The sequence below is a fragment of the Mastacembelus armatus genome, chromosome 17 (assembly GCF_900324485.2).
Source record: "Mastacembelus armatus chromosome 17, fMasArm1.2, whole genome shotgun sequence".
Classification (NCBI taxonomy): Eukaryota; Metazoa; Chordata; class Actinopteri; order Synbranchiformes; family Mastacembelidae; genus Mastacembelus; species Mastacembelus armatus.
The window spans coordinates 11,060,539-11,081,770 of record NC_046649.1 but is presented as its reverse complement, the minus strand read 5'-3'; the positions used below and the strand labels follow the sequence as shown (position 1 = coordinate 11,081,770).

Genomic DNA, 21,232 nt, shown 5'->3' with positions numbered 1-21,232 from the left:
GACCTGACTGCAGACAAAGATGGCTGATAATAACCAAGATTGTAAACTCTCAAACCTCAGCCAGAAGTTGGTTAAAGTTAACATTAACCCTTAACCTGCCAAGGTCAACAACAAGGCTAATACTGACTATTTCCTGTTGAGGTCAGCAGTCCGTCATTGTCTGCAGGCAGGTTCTCATGTTATTAGGAACCACATACACTTATTTAACCATTTGTTGTCCATAGCTACATGTGTTGTTCTTACAGAAGTATATATACTGTGTTTCCTTATGTTGGGGAGATGGAAACTAACTAGCAGAGTCACAGGAATTGAATCAGTTTCTTTGTCATTTTATTGAAAAATGGTAAAATATACAGAAGGAAATCCCAAAAATTAACACACCAGATCACAGTTAGAACTGATAAAGTTAAAGCTCATTTTGAACAAATCACATCTATAAACTATAAGATACTCTATAAGCAGGAAAACAAAACTATCAGACAGTGCTGCCCATTAGAGCTGCTTTCAAGTGTGTTATTTTCTAACACTTGTACCTCTAACAGTGTCTTATGCAGCAGTTTAGTAGCACATTAAATTACATGGGTGAAGTTATTTTGACAACATGGCAAGACAACTTCTAATTGTCCTTTGATCCTTCCTACTTCACAGTACACATGTGTGTAGTTATCCATTTATAAAAAAAATAAAGTGTGTATACCAGCCTTTCTTTCATCTGGAGAGTCTAAGGCACATACTGTAGCTCAGATACTGCATGTGCTAACACGTCAAAATCTTTTTAGTTTGGCCTCTGTGTTTTCTGTGCGCACTAATGTGTTTTCTAGTCGCTGTCAGACCAGTCGAGCTCCATCATGTCCATGGCTGCAGTAGCCATGTTGATTTTGGTTCCATGCCGAACACTGCAGCTCTTCACAGAGTTCTGATTGGACGACGCTCGCATGCTCACTTGCACCCCTGAGTGGCCGATGACACCCACTTCACCTCTAATATTTTGGCTGATGGCCTCGCTGAGGTCACTTCTGACTCCCTGGACAACCACGCCCCTGTTACTGCTTTGACCCCTGACCCCCACCTCACTCCTGACTCCATGACCTATGACCTTCATGACCCCCAGGTCACCCATGTTCATGTCCACATCACCTAGTCGCTCCATCTCACCCATCTCATCCATGTCTAAGGACAGCATGTCCCCCAAGCCCCCCAAGCTGCTGTGGAGACCTTTAAACATGGTTGGGAGCCGCCCACCTTCTATTCCTCCCTCCAGCCCTCTCTCATCGAGCCTGTCCCCCAGTTTCTCTATCTCCCATTCTCTCTCCTCCTCCCGCTCGCCTTCTCCCTCTCCAAAACCACCTGAGTATCCTCGGACTATGGTCACCCTGCTCCTCTGCATCCCACCTCTCTCCCTGTCCCCATCCCCCCACGTCCTCTCCTCCCTCTCTACTACGCCCCCTGGGAAGCTCCTGAGTGTCACCTGGACCCTTCCTCCATCCATGCTCCCACTGTCATCTCTCTCCCTCTGCCCCCAGCCTTTCTCCTCCAGGGTTCCTTCCTGTCCCTCATCTTCCTCTCCGAACCTGCCCTGCAGCCCTCGGAGCATGGCGTGCAGCCTCCCGCCATCAAGCGAACCCACCCCTCTCTCTAGCGCCGCACTGCTCCCCCTCTCTGTGTCCCCATTGCTGAGGGTGCGGAGGAGGCAGCTGACACCAGCACTGCTGACCCCTGCACTGCTGACCCCTGCACTGTTGGAGTCCTGAGAGTGCGAGCGGAAGAAGGAACCAGAGGAACCGATGGACAGTGGTGTGAAGAACTGAAGAAGTCAGAGAGGAAAGGAGTGGAAATAAGGGTTGTAAGATCGTAACAAGGTATTTGATTATTTTACTTTCACCTCTCTAAACAGATTTAATTTTTCCAACTTCTACTTACTGGTGAGATGTTTGTGCGATCCATGAGTAGGGAGGTCGGACTGGGAGTCATGTTGGACCTCTCAATAAGCCTCTCCTCCCACAGTTTGAGCCTTCTCTCTCGCTCCTCCAGCTCCTTCTCTTTGGAGTAAAGCTCCCTCTCCAGCTTCCGAAGGCGCTCCAGGGTCGACTCGATCTCACACCTGTAGTACGTGCAGGCATAGAATATCCGTTATCTGTTACAAGCAGGTGTGACCTAGTTGTTAACACCGTCACTGTAGCCACTAAAGAGCAAGTGGAAAGTTAAGTTCTAGGAAAGTTACACAGGAGAAAAAGAAAAATAATTTCATGACCAAAGCTGTACTTTGCTTTAGCATTGGAGTATCCAGATCAAATATTGTAGATCAGTATCAGGGTCGATCAAGCTCAGTAAAAATGCCAGCAGTCACATAATTTCTTTTGTGCAGTGCATTGTGGCATAATAATGTATTTGAAGCGCACAATCAAAAAATAATAATAAAATTTAAAATATATATATATATATATATCCTACCGGTGGCTGGAAAAAGCTGGACTGAAAGACAGCACAGAGGCACTGATCGTAGCGGCACAAGAACAGGCCCTGAGCCCAAGATCGATAGAGGCCGGGGTCTACCACACCAGGCAGGACCCCAGGTGCAGGCTGTGCAAAGATGCCCCTGAGACAATCCAGCACATAACAGCAGGTTGTAAGATGCTAGCAGGCAGAGCGTACATGGAACGCCATAACCAAGTGGCCGGCATAGTGTACAGGAACATCTGTGCCGAGTATGGGCTGGAGGTCCCAAGGTCAAAATGGGACACGCCTCCAAAGGTGAGGGAGAATGACCGAGCTAAGATCCTATGGGACTTCCAGATACAGACCGACAAACTGGTGATGGCTAACCAACCGGACATAGTAGTGGTGGACAAACAACAGAAGAAAGCCGTAGTGATAGATGTAGCGATCCCAAGTGACAGCAACATCAGAAAGAAGGAACATGAGAAGCTGGAGAAATACCAAGGCCTTAAAGAAGGGCTAGAAAAGATGTGGAAGGTGAAGGCAACAGTGTCCCCGTGGTAATCGGCACCCTCGGGGCTGTGACCCCCAAACTGGGAGAGTGGCTCCAACAGATCCCAGGAACAGAGATCTCAGTCCAGAAGAGCGCAGTGCTAGGAACAGCTAAGATACTGCGAAGAACCCTCAAACTCCCAGGCCTCTGGTAGAGGACCCGAGATTGAGGAAGACACACACACCACCCATAGGGTATAAACTATAAAATTACACACAGATGGGTTTGAACTACCAATTGACTTTGTTTTTGTGGCTCATGGACTGGCAACATTACAAGTCAATCCAATATCAAAATTATTATATCCTCATTTCCTTCATGACAACTATTGCTGCAGTACCTTAGTCTCGCTGCAGTACTGTCTGCTACCACAAGAGGTCACTGTGGGAGTGAGTGAACAAGTGTTCATTCAAACACAATCACCCCACAACAACTAAATATAGACAGATGTGACGCAGCCATACCTCCTCCTGTGTTCCTTCCATACCTCCCTATTCATTCATCCCGCCCCTTCACTTCCCTCACTCTGCCCCCTCCTCCTCCTCCGAGTTTTTCCACCCATACCCAAAACTTCACTCAGAATTGATTGCCTTGCTGTACTCATGTTAAATATGCACGAAATCTCGCACCTTCTCTCCTCCCGTGTCCCCCACTGCTCCCTCTCCTGTCTCACCCATGTCATCTGTCCACTGTCCTCACCGTTGTCTCTTGCTCAGCGTTTGAGAGTTCACATGCACACAATACATTTCTGTGCCTCCTTCACTTCATACTTGAGTTCTCCGCCATCTCTCCCCTACTCCCTCTCCCCACCCCTCCTGTCTGTCTCCCCATGGTGGAGTGAGGGCAGAGTGGAGGAGTAGCGGAATCTCTTCCATGGACACTTTCCAGGGAGCTTATTATAGACTGAAGTAGAGTACAGGGTCACACATTCAGCTTCTCCCCAGAGCTTTAGAGCCCCCAGAGCCATGTATGCATGCATACATGTGATTTGTACTGAATTTGTGTGTATGCATGCTGACTTTTTTTTTTTTGGAGTAAAGTAAACCACAGGTGTTTACAAATAGTGAATGTATTTGTGTGTGTACCTCCACTGGTCCTTGTTATGTAGGAAGGAGTTGCACTGGTCCGGTAGTCTGCTGTCATTGGCCATGGTCTCGAGGGTTGCCAGCACCTGTTTGAACTGTGGACGCTCCTGTAGGTACAGCAAGCACACAAGCTAAAATAACCACCTGTTATACCTATTATTACCATCTTTAACAGGATTCGGCTGAGGCAAAAATAATATAGTCATTAAAATATTCTCTGTACCCTTCTGGAGTTTACCTTTGGGTCGGCTTGCCAACATTTCCTCATCAGTTCTGCAAAACTTGCTGGACAGCTGGTGGGTATGGTCAGCCTCTAGACACAAACAAGAAGCACAAGCTTTGATTTCCTTCCAGAAGACTCATATCTGACCATGAATCCTGCTAAACGTGCCTTAATGTTCTTCTCTAAAACAACATTCATGATAAAATAACTTTTAGCACTGTAATAATATGCTCACAAAGACAATGTTACCATGCTGATGTTTAACATTATGTACTTTTAACTTGTCCTTTATTTCTGTGAAGCACTTTGAATTACTCTGTGTATGAATTGTGTTGTACAAATAAACTTGCCTTGCCTAGCAGGTCCAATGTTTACTATGTTCACCATCTTGGTTTAGCATGTTAGCATGCTAATATTTGCTGCTTTGCAATAAAGTTAAAGTACAGTTCAGGCTGACATAGTAAAATTGGGGCATCCTTTAGGCCAATCCATCAAATAGTTGTCGAGCTAAATGTGTCAAAGCTATGGTGACACTGTGCTGGCTAAAAAGATTTTAAGCGTAATTTAACAGTGTAACACTCATATAATCAACTTATGTGCCTGATCAGGACCATGTGGGTGTGGTTTGATCAGATTTGACTGACAGTGGCCTGGAAACAAGCATGTAGCTCCACAGCTTTGAATTAGACATTGCTAAATCCTGATTGGTTGTGTGAAATACAGAACTTTAAACTGAATCCCACCTACTTCAAACCAGCGAGAAAAGCACAGAGACAAAGGCTGAAATAACAAAAAGTGTTTCAACTTTAGCTGAAAACATTGTTTTGTTTTTAATTCCCATCATTCAGGTTTTCAGGGCCTTTGATACTAACACAATTCCTGGAAAAAGCAGCATATTATAAAGCATGGGGCCAATTAAACAGGTTATTTTTTTATGTGTGCTTACAGATTATAAATAGTATTACAAATAGACCAATAACACTAAATCATCTGTTGAATTGAAAAAGGTTTACTCTCGTTTATGACAGATAAGATTTTTAGTATCTAGGCGCATGTTTATCTCTCTGTTATATAAACTGCAGCACCGTGCCCCTGAGACAATGTCCCTGCATTAAAGATCACCTGGCACCACCTAAGGTCTGAATGAGTCCAGACAGCTCCATAGTACAGCAGGGTAAATGGAAACAGTTTTTCTCTAGGGATTAATCCTAAAATATCACAGAGCGTGAGTGGAGAGAGGGCACATTAGAGAGTCAGGATGAGAGGTATAGCAGCGGAGGGGAAATGCTGAGGGAGACTGGGAAAAGCAAAGGGAGAGAGTTATTTAGGGAGAATATCTGGAGATGAGCCAACCACTACGCAGGAATCATGTTCTGCGAGTTGTTTGTTAGCCCCCAGTGTGTGGCTGTCGAAGGGGTTGCATGCACGTCAATAACTGAAGCACATATGCTGTGTAACCATCATCCCCCAGCACCCATAAACTCCCTATCGACCCCCAACCCACCACCCCCACCCTCTCTCGTAAAAGCTTTAGCAGGGGGGTGTGGGTGGGTGTCTGGCGGAGCGCCACTGCTGTGTATCCAGGCCTTACAAGAGCAGAGAACTGACATCAGGCCTAAAAATACCCAGCATCAGCCTCACCAGCACACAGTGGAAATCATGAGAGCATCGCATTGTTCCTCCAGACTTCTCACACTCCACTGGGGCTACATGTTCGCAGCGTGTTCAGAAAGGTGCGCTCCTGTGTGTTTGTATCTTACCTCCTGTTTTTCCACTACCAGCCACGCGACCTGCAGCCCTTCGAAGCCTTTGAAAGGAACCTCCCGAGTCAGCATCTCCCACAGCACCTGGACCACAGAGCAGAAAGACATAAGACTGGTTTGAGGTGCTGCTTCTTGGGTGGTTGTAATGATGTCTTAATAGAAAAATGCAGGAATATTACATATAATACAGAACTGACAATAATATCCAATCTGGTGGCTGGATTATAGATGGAATTATCTTAAACCCGAAAGGAGACGAATAAAGTAAAGTATTTGGTCACTAATGCAAATAGGTGCTGATAGCTGTTTGCATTGGTGTTTAAATTTGCCTTACAACTTGTTGATGCTAATAAAATAAAATCAAAAGTAAAAGCATCAATCTTAAGCTTTTGATTCTAGCAGTCATTACCTTACAGTTTGATATTCAGCACTAGAGCAGCACTGAGGTTTGATTCCTGACCTTGCCGTACAGGTGTGCATACAGTACTACAAACTCACCACACCATAGGAGTAGGCGTCACAGGTCTCAGACACAGGAAGGCTCTGAATGACTTCAGGGGCCATCCAGGGAAAAGTCCCCACCACTGTCATATGGGTGGTATGGGAGAGGAACTTGGACGCCCCAAAATCACAAATCTGAAATCCCAACACAGGGAGAGAACAGTGAAGCAACCATGTGCCTGAACTAAAATGATATATGCTGTGGTACGCATGTCACGAGATCACCATTACAAACCTTCAGCACTTTGTCTGCTGTCAATACCACTGTAAAAGAGAGAAAGAACACAAAAACCGGTCACGAACTGCTTGGCAAAATATTCTGTAGTTGAGAGACAGAAAACAGAAAGAGCCCAAGTTTGGCCGTGCAAACAAAAAGGAAGCTCTGAAATAAAACACTACCGTTTCGTGACTTGAGGTCTCTGTGAATGACTTTGACTGGAGCTTCTGCATGGAGATAATGCATCCCTGAAAGAAAGACAGTGTTGAATAAGAACTTCAAAATAAAAGAAACTACAAATCTTTCACTTTTGTTTTGTGATTTGTTTTGATTCTCTAGTCACAGTAACACAGTAACATTTCACAGCATATTGTGGGTTCTGGTCAAGATGAATGAACACAAATTTTTAAAAAGGGGAAAATACTGTTTATAATAATGTTTATTCTTAAACTGAATATGTATCAGGCTTAACTGAATAACCACAGATATGGCAGATACTGCATGTCACCTATTAGTCTTCAAGTACCTTAAAATGAAAATATATATAAATCTGCCTTTATCTACCACTGTCCTGGAGTAACTCAGTTAAAAAAAAAAAAAAAAAAAAAAAAGATCTTACATCTTGCACATAGATGAGAAAGAGAGAAGGTCCTTCTCCTACAGAAATTACACAATAGACAAGGGCATACTATTCAAAAGTTAAACTAGAAATTATAAAAATCTAAACAGACTAACATAAAAGTACTAAAGTAACATGTTTTTTGTGTTTTTAGTTTTATTTCATTCATTTCTTCATTACTGTGCCTGGAGGAGCAGTTGAAACTCACTGATTAAAAAGACCAATGAAAAGCTGAGTCAGCTTTTACCCATGGAATAAGAGGACACTACATTGCTATTACTTGCTCAGCTGTACCTTTGGCTATCTGAATGGCCCATGTCATGATCTGCTCCATGTCCATCTCCTCACTCTGCTCGCTGGAGAGGTACTCGTACAGAGAGCCTCCACTGGCATATTCTTTAAGACACAAACCAGCAGAAACAATGGGCATTAATGCATTAATGACAAGTACAGTTTCACCAGCAGACTACATTTAACCTGTCACAATGAAAACATACATACAACATACACAATACAAATCTGGTCTCATAATGTAGCTACAGCAGGTATTGCAGTATTTATTATCTTATTTTATTTATTTATTTTGTTTTTTTTTTTAAAGAAAAGTGAAATAACCAAAGTTGTTTTAGTCTCTTTCAGGTGAAAAGCATCACAGAGTTAAGCGCTGCACAGATCAGACATAAACACAGAGAAACTAGCTCGCATCAGTGGAAAACCTTCACACCCTGACCATCTAATCCCGATTATCTCTCAACTTTTAACCTTTCCCATTTTCCTGTAATGTTTGGCTGCTCGAAGAGAGAGAGGTTTACTGTCCAGTCCAAAGGAGGCCTGTGTATCTCCGGTGGGTAGAGAACAGAAAAATCTCTCTCTTAAACCAAATGTAAATTTGCTGTCCTTAAGATATATCTCCTGAACCACTTTTTATTTATACCTCCTGTGCTTTCTGATTTATTTAGTAAGCTTTGGAGCAAGTCAGATTTGGCTGCAGGGAGAATTATTGCTGGACTGGGCTGCAGTGGTGTGTCGGTACTTTATCTTCACCATATGACCCCATCCAGCATTACAACCACATCTAAACATGCTGGTCTCAGTTACAAATGTCCTGCCAGGAAACTCAGCAAGAACCAGGAGTCAGAGTATACACCAATACTTTAAAACACACACTCCAACACCGGTCAGCCATCGGAGCATGTGCTGACATCTCCGTAAGTGGCAGGTCTAGGATCATATACACACTGATGAAGATAATATACACACATACACACACACACTCTCTATAGTTTTATATATAATAGGACGGTCTGCCCTGACCCTAACCCCTTCATTCCCCACCTTTGAACCTTGACCTAATTCTGACCTAACATTATTTATATCCATTAACCCCAAAGATAATAATAGAGATCTTCATTTGGAGAGCATGTTTTCAAAAAATAACCCTTATACAAATGAGATTAGGGCTTACACTGGCTCCCACAGCCACATGTTAAGATTTTATGTTCTTGTGAGGACAACTGAAAGGCTACATGAATCTCACACACGCACAAGCACTCACACTCACATGTGGTCTGACCTGTGACAATGGCATAGTTGGGAGATTCCAACACGGCTCCATAAAACTGAATGATGTTCTTATGACTCAGGACGCTGAGAATCTCAGCCTGGACAAGGAGTCGAGGAAGAGAGAGAGAGAGACAGAGGGATATGAACAACTTCATTAGCAGCTGCGGTAACTATTTGAAATATCTGATATGATACCATCATGGAAACATAACCTTTAAGAAAATAACCATTCTTGACAGGCTGTAAACCTGAACGTAGACCTTTATCTCATTTGAAAGTGATTCCAGTGTGTCCGGGATGTTCAAACTGGGGACTGAACTTCTTTCATGCCACAGGTTGAGTCTCCAAACAAAGATCTTCCATGCCACAGCGACAAACCATTAATCTGAACTGACATACAGCGTCATAAGAGGTTTTATGGAATCACACAAAAACTGCAACTGAACACCAAAATATTTTCTTAGAAAACAGTTTTTCTTCCAAAGAGCGATTTATCTTTCTACTTTTATTCCCATCATTTCTTCCACATGTGAGGTCATCAGTGTGTAGTGTGTAGTGTGTGCATGCACTTACACATAGAGTTGCAGAGTTGTGACTGCAGTGATGAAAAACATGTAAGTACACTTTTGTTTTTTATTCTTTCATTTCATAGTGACACATTGTTCCCTAATCCACTAAGATCTTACATCCAACTACCTATTAGTTGATTTTCAGATCACATTAAAAATATACCATCTGTTTATGAGGAACTAAATAATATGAGATTAACTCCTCATCCACTTATCACTTATAGATTCCTGGAATAAATCATTAAAACAATCCAACAATTATGACACAAAGGTTAGACTTTTGATACGTTTTGCTAAATCTTGTATAGTTTTACTTTTACTCTTATATGTAATCAAAACTACACAGAGAAGGGTTTTTATATTTACTTAAATAACCGATTTGAGTGCTTCTTCCATCACTGAGTTGGTGTAGTGTTTGAAATGTGATTATAGAGTCTTAAAAAGCAGCACCCAATGTGTTGCAAAAAAACTGGAGCCACTTAGCTGCATGATCCATCAGTTTGTGTTTACACTTGGAACTGCACTCACAGTTTTCTGCATATCTGTCCACCCTGCGTGTGTTTGTGCATGGGTGTGAGAAAGTGAGCGTTGGAGAAGTATTTCCTTAAAACCGAATGTTCATCAATGTTTGTGTGAATTTTACACTGTGAGGTTTAAAAGATGCTTGAACAACACAAACACCATGACCTCTTCAGCCACAGGTCGCCCTAACTTCCTGACAATGGGCTGTGAACTCCTACCACTCCAGTATTTTTAACATGGAGAGAAATTCTGTTTGGATTGTCACTGGGGTCATGTGCAGGGAGAACCACCCGTGCCTGAACTACAGCGTGAGAAGGCTGAAATGACCACACACCTCGCCCTAACATACAATGGGAGGAACAGGGGAGTGCTGGCATAAATAAAACTGCTCCACAAAGGAGTGTGGGGGTGGAGAGGAGGAGGGGGGACATGGAGAGGTATGTTTTAGATAAACACATGTTCAATGCAGAAGACAGCGAACACGGGAGGGGGCGGCTTTTGATCCACTAGTCTGAAGAGAACCTGAGAAATTAATGGAAACTGATACTGAGGTTTCATGTTGAGGTTTAGAGCCAGAAAGGAGAGTTCATAACCAATTACAGTTTTTGGATCTCACAATTCCTTGTGAGTACAAACGCTCTCGTGTTTGTCAGTGAATGTGTGTCTTCTCCTTACCTCTTTGTCAATCTTCAGGAGCTTCTTCACAGCCACTTCCTTGTCCTGGGATATCCAGAGGGCTCTGTAGACACTCCCAAAGCTGCCTCCTCCACAGTTCTCATAGAAGAGCAGGTCCTCATGCTTGATCTGCACAAACGACGAGCCAGGGGACGACATGGCATACTGACTGACTCACGCACGCACGAACACACACACACACATACACACACACAGACGCACGCAGCCCAAAAGCCTGTACGCTCAAACACCAGCCGCTGCCCTGAAAGTATACAAGTCACGGATCAGCACAGCACAGAGCGAGTGAAGGATGAGAAATAAAGAGGCGGAGTAGTTTCCTCCACAGGGTCAGAGTGGATGTTGTCAGTCAGCAGAACAGATTGTCAGAGAGAAGAAACCAGAAAGTGCTGGAAAGAGAGAGAGAGAGAGAGAGAGAGAGAGAAGTTTGCTGCCTGTGAATCAGGGAAAGTCGAAGCCCCACTGTCACTACTAGACAAGGTATTACATTGCCTAATAGTGGTGATCCAGTGTAACTGCAACACACACATACACACAGCGTGAGGATTAAGGGGAGGTGAGTCTAGGTTTTGCGTGTAGTCTGTCTGTAGCAGACACACTGTTCAAATATGGTCACTGGCATCCAGGGCATTCCTTCTTCCTGGATAACTGGAGCTATATAAAGCTGTCCATGCACTACACACACTCGCACACAGATGCAGATACACAGCTCTAGCCTATAGCGTGTCACATCCAGTAAATCAGTTAGCAAAGAGATCCCTGCCACAGATACCTAAATCCATCTGTCCCACACACCGCAGCTAAAAACACACTCACCAGAGAAGACATGCAGGGACTACTCACCCCGCCAGGAATGACCCAGTGACATCACCAAGCAGGACAGCCTTGCTGATGTCACCGTGCAGGGACAGGTGAGATCAGCCATGGAAAGTCAGTCAGTTGTTGACAGTAGTCAAGTGCACATGTATACTTTATAGTGATTCACTGAATAAATAAAGCATGACTGCATGCTGGCAGCTTCTAGAAGCTGTGGTGAATCACTACACGCCGTACTACAAAAGTGTTGGGTAAAATAAACATCTTCAGTTTTGTCACTTAAGGATATGACATTTTCTGAAGTCTGGCTTCAGGAAGAGGGTGTATCCAATCAAACTTGAATGAGTGAGGAAGACATTTTGATAAAGTTTGAGGACTGAGATTTAAAAAAAAAAAAAAAAAAAAAAAGTCAAAATACAAGCAGCAGAAGTCAATACAGACAAACATTTAGTCTCTAGTGTGAGTGAAAAGAAAGAGTGAAGCTGCAAAAACCCCTGATGCACTATGACTTCCCAAGATTCAACTTGATGTAGGCCCTCCCTGTCTAGTAAATACACACACCTTTTAAATTCTTTGTACCACATAAAAATGGTGACCTCCACTTGAGTTACTTACTCAGTCCTGACACATCTACTGCCAGAGCCACACAATATGCTGCTGTTTCACAAACAGTGCAGGACCTCACTAGTAACTGTCACATGTAAAATGTAAAACAGGTCCAGTGCCACTTTACGCAGAAGCCGATCTTTATAGTGTATGTAATTACACAGTCCTGACACACTGCTGTCTCTTCTTTCAGTTCAGAAAGAAATGAAAATTCAACCAAAACTCGTTTTCAGTAGATCAAAATGTTGGATGGACCAACTGAAAGACCAGCATCACCGAACATAGTAAAAAAAATTTTAAAAAAGCCACTGTTAAATTAGCTATTTTTATTTACAAGGCAGACTACACATACAGTTACAGGCTGCTCTGAGGGAAGCCAGCCTCACGGCAGTTCTCAACACGCGCCACCACATCAAGAGCTCCTGAGATCAAAGGAAAATGAATGAGACTTGTCAAGAACACACTCAAATCTACACCCACATATACAAAAATAAAATTACACAGACTGAACACAACTGGTAGAGATGGCAAGACGTCCCCTCAAAGCATACGTGGTTCATAGACTCCATATCTGGGGTCAAACCTTCAAAATCAAAAAGGAGTGTAATGTGGCTATACAACTCAAAACAGATCATATCAAGAAACTTCAGCATCTAGAAGGACTCTTAGTACACAGTTTGTACGCCAATGCAAGAAATAAAATGCAACACTTCAGTGAAAAACCAGTGTCCAATACTGTTTGGGCTTTAATCAGACTAATACTCTGTTAAGTAGTTTTGAAAGTGTCTAGGGAAGGACATTAAATCCTAAAGACCTTGATAAACTCATGTAGATTATAAGGTAGATAAGTACTTTCAAATTTCATATTTACCTGTATATTCAACAGGGAGAATGAAGAGTCTAGATTACTATAGCTTGTGGGGTTTTCTGTCTATAAGTAGGATCCTCAGAAGAGTAGTGTTTGTCTTACAGGCAGGTACAGTAATACATTGTAAAACTAGGGCTCATTTGGGGCAGCACAACATTACAGGACACCCTGATAGAAATCCACTGTATAGAACACTAAGCCTATGAAGTTCAGTCATGCAGGATATTGATTCAAGTTCTATACATTACAGTTCTATCTGACAGGTCCCAAGCAGTAACAACTAGAACGGTATAAACCCTCAGTTTTGGGGGCTGAGACACAGCAACAAGAGAGCAGCTGAACAGTTTCTGTCTGTCCAGGAAGAAGAGGCTTTTAATGGCACAGTATACGTCTTTGATCCATAATAGTCCATAAGAGTGCTGAAGTCATTGACCGCTGCGATTTGCTACTGAATGTCCAGTTGTGTTGAGTTGCTGTATTTTGTCCACGTAATGTGTGTGTGTGTGTGTGTGTTTTTTAATGTTAACGTCACACAGAAGGCGATGGTGGTGGAAGCTACGGATCTCAGGTCCGCCGGGGCTCCAGCCTGTAGGAGAGCTGTGTTAGAGCCCTCTGGTTGTCAATCACACAGAGCTTCCTAACATAACCCCGCACCTCCGCTTGGTTTTTGTTCGGTTGGCATATCTCAGGATCTAATACAGTAAGAAAAGAAAGAGTGAAAATGTCTATGGAATGATTATTAGAGTTGGATAAAAGTGTGTTAATGGATTAAGAAGGAGACTTACTGAATGGTTGACTTCTACAGTGCCTCACTTGCCGAATAGTGTTAGCTATAATACGCTAATAATAAAAAGGGTGACAAGACAAACAATAAAAAACAAAAATTCCCCAAAATGAATAATTCTATTTGTTGTGAACAAAAAAACTCACCATTTTCTCAAAATTGACCATATTGTCAATAAATGTCTTGTTGCCCTCATGTGTGAATGTCATATCTGTAATGAAATGAATTCAGTTTAATAGAAGTTCTTCCCATTATTAATTCTTGTGTGCTACAGTGACATATTCTGCCTCTGCTCTGACTCATACCTTTGAGAAGAAGTGGCATGAAGGGGATGATTGGTGGCTCCAGTTTGGTAACAGTGAGTCGGTAGGATCGGTGGTTTCTGGATGGGTCCTGTCACCACACATAAATAGAATACATTCGTAACATTTTTAAAAGTCATTTTACCCAAATTACCAAAAAAATATCTGTGTATCTATTTAGGTGAACTCACTATTTTTAAAAATATGACAGAACTGAAAATGTTTCTCACCATCATGCTCTCAAACTCAGCATAGAACTTCTTAAACTTGGTGGGAAGTTTCTGCCAATAAAAACACAATCACAGACAAGAGACAAGAATGTAGTATTTCAGCAACAGCAGACTACAGATACAGTTCACTGACGATCCTTTGGAAATGTTTACCTCCCATGTCTGGCTCAGTCTGCTGACAGCAGGGTTGCTCATCCCCATAATGATGGCAAAGAACGAATTCAGGTTCTTAAACTCCCGACAGCTACAACAAATACACACATGCAAGCAAGAAATGATGTGAATGCAACCAGCACCAAGCTTGGTGTCTCAATGTATATGAGAAACTTTCCATCTTGGCACAGCAGGCTGACTCACTGTGCAGCTATCTTGATAAACTTTTTGAGGAGCTGGACTCTCTTGCTGAGCTGTCCACAGAGGCAGACCTCAGTGACCACCCACAGCTGAACCTGGTTGAACCTTCGCAGAAACAGGTCCAAGTTAGCCTTGGTCCTTCTGAAGCTCTGGCAGCCAAACGTGTGGTAGAGAAGTTCATGCTGCGGAGAGGAGGGAGGAGACATTAGGGAGGGCAGGTGTGCACTACTGGCCTAAGATTTTTTATTTTTTTTAAAAACTGTGTGAGTCTGTATGTGAGATACCTCGTGCACACAGCTGAAGAGCTCCCAGTCAAACATGGTCATTTGGTAAGCCAGGTCTTTAGAGCTCATTAGCTCAAAGGTTGACATGGAGCCTGCAGAGGGGCCCTCCTGGTCTGGTAGAGGAGTCTGAGACACACAATCCACAAATGCACACAGACTCACAATTACATACACAAACAGAAACAGCAAATACGGGTTCACACACACATCTAGAATAGTAAATAAAAGTACTAAAAAAATCAATTCATTGGGCCGGTACTGTATTACATTACTGCTTTTGTTGTCATATTTCCTGTTCTTGGTTGCTTTTGATTTGAGGGTACAGTATAAACTACAGCCTCCAGACATAAGGATGTACTGCAGGACTGTCTTTAATAGGCATAGGTGTTCTAGCTGGTGTATCTAATAAATGGACAGATAGATATGAATTATTGCTCAAAATCCACAATATTCTGCACAGTAAAATAATCAAAATGCATAGAGGTAAATGGAAAATGTTTGTCTCTTACCAGACTGTTGAGTTGGTCTCGAGGACAAGCAAATAATCGTCCATTGATGCTCACAGCAGAAAACACTGACACGTCATTAGGCTTCAATATTTGTTTATCTGTAAAAAAAAACAAAAAAAAAAACAGAGTATAGTTGAGCATTACCACCCTGATATGCCCCCAACATTAACATACACACATTGGTAAGGTACACTTCTCTACAAGAAGCTGCTGAAATTACTAATGTTCTATATATCAATAATCTAACATGAACTGACGTCTTACCTCCAGAAGAGCTGAGGTGGATCAACAGTAGCTCCTCAGTGGTGCCTAGTTTGTCGGCCACAGCGCTGATCACTTCTCTTCCTGTCGCTGCCACAGCAACCCGGATAGTCGTGTACGTCTGATCACTGCAGTACACCTTTAGCAGGACTAGACAAAAACACAGTTATTCAGGAAGTGACCACGTCTGATTTGTAATGAATAAAACATTCTGGATGAAAAACAAGACTAAAACTGAGGCAGGTATTGCATTTCAATGTGAAGCAGTTAGATGCAACAAGCACCATCCTAAAGACTTTGCCCATATTAGTCTTAAAATATGTGAATCAAAATATGGGAACCTCTTCATTCTTATCAAAACTGCTGACCCAGTGTCCATACCAAAAAATGCAATCCTGCTTCTGTTCTGCGTCTTATAACGTTTGAGCATTAAATAACCTCTTCATAGGACCCCTTGCTGTCTTTTAGCTTTCACTCAGAAAATTGCATGATAGTGTTCCCATTTGTTGTTTCTTATGTAAAAATATGAATTTTCATGGGAATCTGACGGCTGTGACTAGCAGTCACACACACACATGCACCAACTTACTGTCATCTTGATTCCTAATGGGCTGTTTCTTTTGCAGCCTTTCCTCTCCATTGCTGAACTGTCGTATTAGGGTTTTCTGTTAAATTACATGGGACAGTGTCCCCACATCATTATGACGCAGCTAACATGAAGGAAATACTATAACATAAAACAGTAGACAGCGCATACCTTTTTAGCTGATTTGGCTTCTTCTGAACTAGAAAGCAAAAATATACATAAAGAAAAAATTGAATTGAATTGAATTAAACAAATTGAACTTAGGTCAGGACACAAAACATCAAGTGAAATTTTAACATGTAGAAGCTGGGAAACATACTGTAATTTGACGATTTTCTCCAGATCAGGAACTAAGTCTTTCAGAGCTCTAAGCATCCGTGAATCATTTGATAAACTTCCATACAGCTCCTGAAAAGAGAGAGAGGAAGAACCACACCCAGATCACACATATAACCTGCGTAAGGGCTATAATGTACTACAACAGAAAGCTTTACCTCCAAGAAAGAGATGGCAGCAGGCTCCTCCTGCAGCAGGTATGTGTGTGTGTTAGCCCAGCGCAACACCAGGATCAGGACTCTTCTCTTACTGTTGTGTGCATACTCCAACCTCTCCTGTTCAGAGCCAGGCGGAGATGCGGCATGATAGGTGAACACAATGTTAAAGATAAATACAAAGATGATACAAAGATCTATCAGACAGCAACATCCGATTTGTGAACTTCTGATCCAGCCCATAAAACCTTACAAGCACAGCCAATCTATATTTTTATGGAGTTTGTGACAGCAAACAAGGGACATGTCAATGGAACATGCTTGATACTGTTTGCAAGTCTACCTGATAAGCAAATATTGTAGACAGTGTGAACAAAATAGGAAAGAAATACCATATTTCAAGGCAGAGAGTAATAGAGCTTAAAGGAAGGAAGGATATTGTGCCATGAGTAGAGGGCACAGCTGGCTGTTGGGCATGAAGACACAGTGCATGAGGACAAAATCATCCACTGCTGGGTCTAACAGATACCGAGAAAAACAGAGAAAAGGAAAGAGCAATCAGAGGAAAAAGGAAGGAAATTAAAGAATCAAGTACTCAAAATGCCATTTATCATTAATCTTGATTGTCTACCTATTTATCCATCCTTCTTTCTTTCAATGAAATGCATTTGATATAGCATCGGGAATATCTCTGGTAGCAATCGATTCAAACTGTATTTAGGCTTAATAGCGTATACATTTTGCATGATATTCTGTTTACCTGGTTCACTATGATGGATGTCCATTCTCATGGTCTCCAGAAAGTGTTCAAGAATCTTCTCTGGAGTTCCTGATATCACAGTGTACCTGCAAAAAGGTGAGATGATGCAAATAACTCCAATTAAAAAAAGAGATGAACACAGAGAGAGTGAGCAAGTAAGAAGGGCAATATATTCTACACACACATACTTAATGCTCCCCAAAGTGGAGGCACGAGGACTTTTTTCTAACACCAGCACAGCTTGTTCATGCTCCTTCAAACGCACCGTGTTGGCTTCCACATCCTAAAAAAAACCCAATTAGACGCATGTACAAAATTATTCAAACCAATGCAAAAAATGATTTGACTTTTTAAATGTAATAGATGTCCTCTGCCAGCAGAGGGAGGCAACTATCACAACCAGCCAGCATTAACTAGCAATATTATGTGGTATAATACTTCATACGGTCTAAATAATTACGCTGGATAAATCTCCAGCTCTTGTCCACCTACCCTGAGTATCCTGTTGAAGTCTTCTTTGTCCACACGAAGGAAGTGGCAGTTGTCCTCTCTCAGAACGATGGAGGCAGCACGAGGTGAATCTGTAACCAGGGCGAGCTTCCCAAAGTCATCACCCTCATGGAGTGTACACACCACTCCCTGAGACATAAGACACACGTTCGTGATTGCACACATAAAAACATGCCAAGTTACAGACAAGATCAGACACAGACACAGTTTACTAGTCATCTTAAGCCCTGAAGAAGAATCAGCAGGAGAACTCAGGACTGGGCTGAATTACATGTGCCTGTGTGTGTGTGTGTGTGTGTGAGGGTGTGTGTGTGTGTGAGGGTGTGTGTGAGTGAGAGTGTGTGTGTGGCCAGATGAACATGTACTGTACATCTCCATGTACAGTACATGTTCTGCAGTGTGAATTTGTGCATGCATGCAATCCCTTAAGCCATTTAATCATAGTGGTGAGTCATGGTGAGTCATGGCAGCAGACACTGTCCAGTCCCTCTGCTGGTGTTTCCCAGCTCCACTGGGCACTTTCATCCAGCCCAAAGAAACTTAAGCAGGTTGGTTGGTCGGCACAGTCAAGCCATTCACCTTGCCATAGATAACCACATTGACAGAGCCCTTCTGGATGATGTACCATGATGTGCCCTCCTCTCCTTGGTTGAACACTGGAAGAAAAACACATATTACCTCCATACATATGACTAACAGACACACTCAGATTAGAAAAAAAACCTGCTGTACACTATATACATAAAGAAAAATGCATCCTAGGACAAATTGTAGACTCACACACGGTTCCAGCTTTTGCATGTGACTCGAAGATCACAACGCTTGCCAGTTCCCTCTTCACCTGAAAACAGTGTCAGAGCTCTGGTTATTTTGGATTTAGGCACTGCAGATACCTGTGTGAGAACATGAAAACGCATAGATCAGGGTTTTTAAGGGATTATTTAAAGCAGCCTGGGAGCCTTTACAGTGCATCATCAAATTAAAAGTATCTTTGCCTTTTGAAGATATAACTTTTAGAAAGACAATGGAGGTAAAAGTGACTAAAAACTAATAAAAAGAGTTTAAGAACTTGATTTAAGCTCTTTGGTCAACTCCTGGAATGTGCTTCATGTCATTTCCAACACTGTCGTAATGTGACCGTATCTAATGTTTGTGCATGTAACCGCTGTTATAGATTGACAAGACAACTCCTCCCTGTGGTCTTAAATGCAAAAAGACTGCAGCAAGTGGTTGTGGTGAATTAGCAGCCTTCCTGAAGACCTGTACTGTCCCTTTAAAAGAGAAGCAGACCAGATGACTCACAGTGTTGGAGAGGTGAGCTAAGGCCTTGATGTGAAGCAGCTCATCATAGATGATCTCTAGGTCATCCCCTGTCCTCTGACCAGGCCTACAGACACACAGAGGTTTGTCAGAATGAGCTCACCATGGAGATTTCACCTCTGATCACACAGCATTTAAACCAGTAATGGCCAATCCTAATGCTAAGATAACGTTGCTGTTTTGAAAGCAGTCATTACAGACTTTTTCCGATTATTTCACAGGACAATACTGTTTGTTACATATCACAGTTTTCTATTATTTTTGATTCAATATGCCAACTCTCCATCAAAACTGAAATGTCAAATCACTTTGCATGAAAAGTACCAGAAAGGGAAAATTGTGAAATGAGCTTTCTTGAATTACCTGAAAATGAAATATATAATGAATTACAGTGTTTAACTTTGCATTGTAAGTAATGCATTATTAGCGATTGTCACTGACGATTTCCTGAGGATCATGCGCAGCAGTGCGTCAGGGCCAATCTGAGCGAGGAAGAGGATGGTCTCTGGCAGCTCTTCCTCACTCTCCCTCTTCTCCTCCTCACTAGGCAGCGGTGTGTCCTCCTCCTCATCATCAAGAAAACGGTAGAACAGGTACTTGTCCTGGAAACCCAGCTCCTGGTCCACTGAAGAGCAGACAAGCACAAGCACAAACATGAGTGTTTATTTTTCTGAAAATAATTTTCACATGATTTTAAGATCACTTCTCTTAAGTGTATGAAGTGTGTTAGGCTTACAATTCAATCTAGAATTTATGTTCATGGTAAAGGATTTCAAATTAGTTTCCATTCTTTGCTTTTAGTGTGAAAGTTATTTTCAAAGTCAATATCAAAATTCATAGTCTGAATGGCACTTTATTCTGATTATTGCACTGAACAATACATACAATAAAAATATTGATACTGTGGAGAAATGAATTCTCAAGTCTTGGCACCTATGTAATGTATGGAAGTTAACTAAACAACATGAATTATAACAGGTGAGCTGTATAGAAAACTAATGTTTTATTTACCATGGTTTAGAACCCCTTCTTCTAGTAGTGCTTGCCACATCCCAACAGCATGGGACCGTGTGAGAACACAGGCACTCTGCAAAACCAGCCAATCCACCAGCTCTGTGCCTACACAGCATTGTCTGTAACACACACACAAAACACGTTATGTTAGGAAATAGAATGCACAGAAATTAAAAATAGCCCCTGTATTTTTAGCAACCCCCAAAGCCCTTGAATCTGCTCATAATTTCATACAAATACTTACAGTTGGAATTGTAGACAATCATAGTCTAACCTGTATGTCTTGAGGTGGTATTTCCTGTCTCGAATCATGTGGGGAGCTCGGGACAGGATGGCGTTGCGGAGAACCTTCCCCGCTCTCTGTAGCTTCTCTGAGGGAATCTACAGAGCACAGGGACATCAGGTGTTGGTTTGAAATTATGGTGAACTGTATTCCAAGATGCCATATCTGTAATACTTTTGTTAACTCAGAGATAGTACATTTACACTACAGACAAGAGCAGTACCAATCTGAAACCACATTTTGAAGAAAACAAGAATGACACATGAATATAAATAACCTTAGAGAACTATGCACTGACTGAAATAAGCAATAAGTTTAATGCCAACTTAGTATCCAGAAACTAAAATATTACAAATCACAACTGCATCATATTATGCATCTAATATATTTCTTTGTAAAACTGTGAAAAATATCAGTAAATTCACAATAAAAGTGATCATTTTTTAATTATCCTTGATTTTGATTGGCATGTTGCAAGTGATGTACTGTATGTGCATGAGAGGCTGTGGT

At 42.0% G+C, this 21,232-nt stretch overlaps 2 protein-coding genes across 8 annotated transcripts in view; both read right to left on the bottom strand.

Annotated features, from left to right (window-relative positions):
* Positions 1 to 308: 308 nt before the first annotated feature.
* Positions 309 to 11,186, bottom strand: LOC113134081 (mitogen-activated protein kinase kinase kinase 7-like). The gene is made up of 11 exons (XM_026313304.2): positions 10,727 to 11,186; positions 8,971 to 9,058; positions 7,692 to 7,793; positions 6,961 to 7,026; positions 6,797 to 6,825; positions 6,559 to 6,696; positions 6,058 to 6,144; positions 4,313 to 4,387; positions 4,075 to 4,181; positions 1,921 to 2,101; positions 309 to 1,804 (listed from the first exon to the last, which is right to left on the bottom strand). The coding sequence occupies exons 1-11, from the start codon at positions 10,883 to 10,885 to the stop codon at positions 818 to 820; spliced, it is 2,019 nt and encodes a 672-aa protein (XP_026169089.1). The 5' UTR covers positions 10,886 to 11,186; the 3' UTR covers positions 309 to 817.
* A 1,291-nt stretch (positions 11,187 to 12,477) lies between these two features.
* The window catches only part of LOC113133752 (rap guanine nucleotide exchange factor 4-like), a 24,502-nt gene continuing 15,747 nt past the window's right edge, over positions 12,478 to 21,232 (bottom strand). For 5 of the 7 annotated variants that reach the window (XM_026312618.2, XM_026312615.2, XM_026312617.2 and 2 more), the window contains exons 8-31: positions 20,714 to 20,820; positions 20,437 to 20,558; positions 19,867 to 20,050; positions 19,408 to 19,492; positions 18,886 to 18,946; positions 18,685 to 18,761; positions 18,088 to 18,234; positions 17,784 to 17,878; positions 17,596 to 17,681; positions 17,275 to 17,353; positions 16,839 to 16,989; positions 16,664 to 16,752; positions 16,516 to 16,543; positions 16,348 to 16,423; positions 15,762 to 15,908; positions 15,498 to 15,595; positions 14,989 to 15,114; positions 14,708 to 14,886; positions 14,504 to 14,594; positions 14,351 to 14,401; positions 14,124 to 14,211; positions 13,965 to 14,029; positions 13,820 to 13,874; positions 12,478 to 13,726 (exon numbers count right to left, since the gene is read on the bottom strand). In XM_026312618.2, coding sequence (XP_026168403.1) covers positions 13,599 to 13,726; positions 13,820 to 13,874; positions 13,965 to 14,029; positions 14,124 to 14,211; positions 14,351 to 14,401; positions 14,504 to 14,594; positions 14,708 to 14,886; positions 14,989 to 15,114; positions 15,498 to 15,595; positions 15,762 to 15,908; positions 16,348 to 16,423; positions 16,516 to 16,543; positions 16,664 to 16,752; positions 16,839 to 16,989; positions 17,275 to 17,353; positions 17,596 to 17,681; positions 17,784 to 17,878; positions 18,088 to 18,234; positions 18,685 to 18,761; positions 18,886 to 18,946; positions 19,408 to 19,492; positions 19,867 to 20,050; positions 20,437 to 20,558; positions 20,714 to 20,820 — 2,415 coding nt within the window. In that variant the 3' untranslated portion in view covers positions 12,478 to 13,598. Of the gene's footprint in view, positions 13,727 to 13,819; positions 13,875 to 13,964; positions 14,030 to 14,123; positions 14,212 to 14,350; positions 14,402 to 14,503; positions 14,595 to 14,707; positions 14,887 to 14,988; positions 15,115 to 15,497; positions 15,596 to 15,761; positions 15,909 to 16,347; positions 16,424 to 16,515; positions 16,544 to 16,663; positions 16,753 to 16,838; positions 16,990 to 17,274; positions 17,354 to 17,595; positions 17,682 to 17,783; positions 17,879 to 18,087; positions 18,235 to 18,684; positions 18,762 to 18,885; positions 18,947 to 19,407; positions 19,493 to 19,866; positions 20,051 to 20,436; positions 20,559 to 20,713; positions 20,821 to 21,232 lie in introns of those variants that run through there. The other 2 variants (XM_026312616.2, XR_004463290.1) reach the window with 2 other exon arrangements.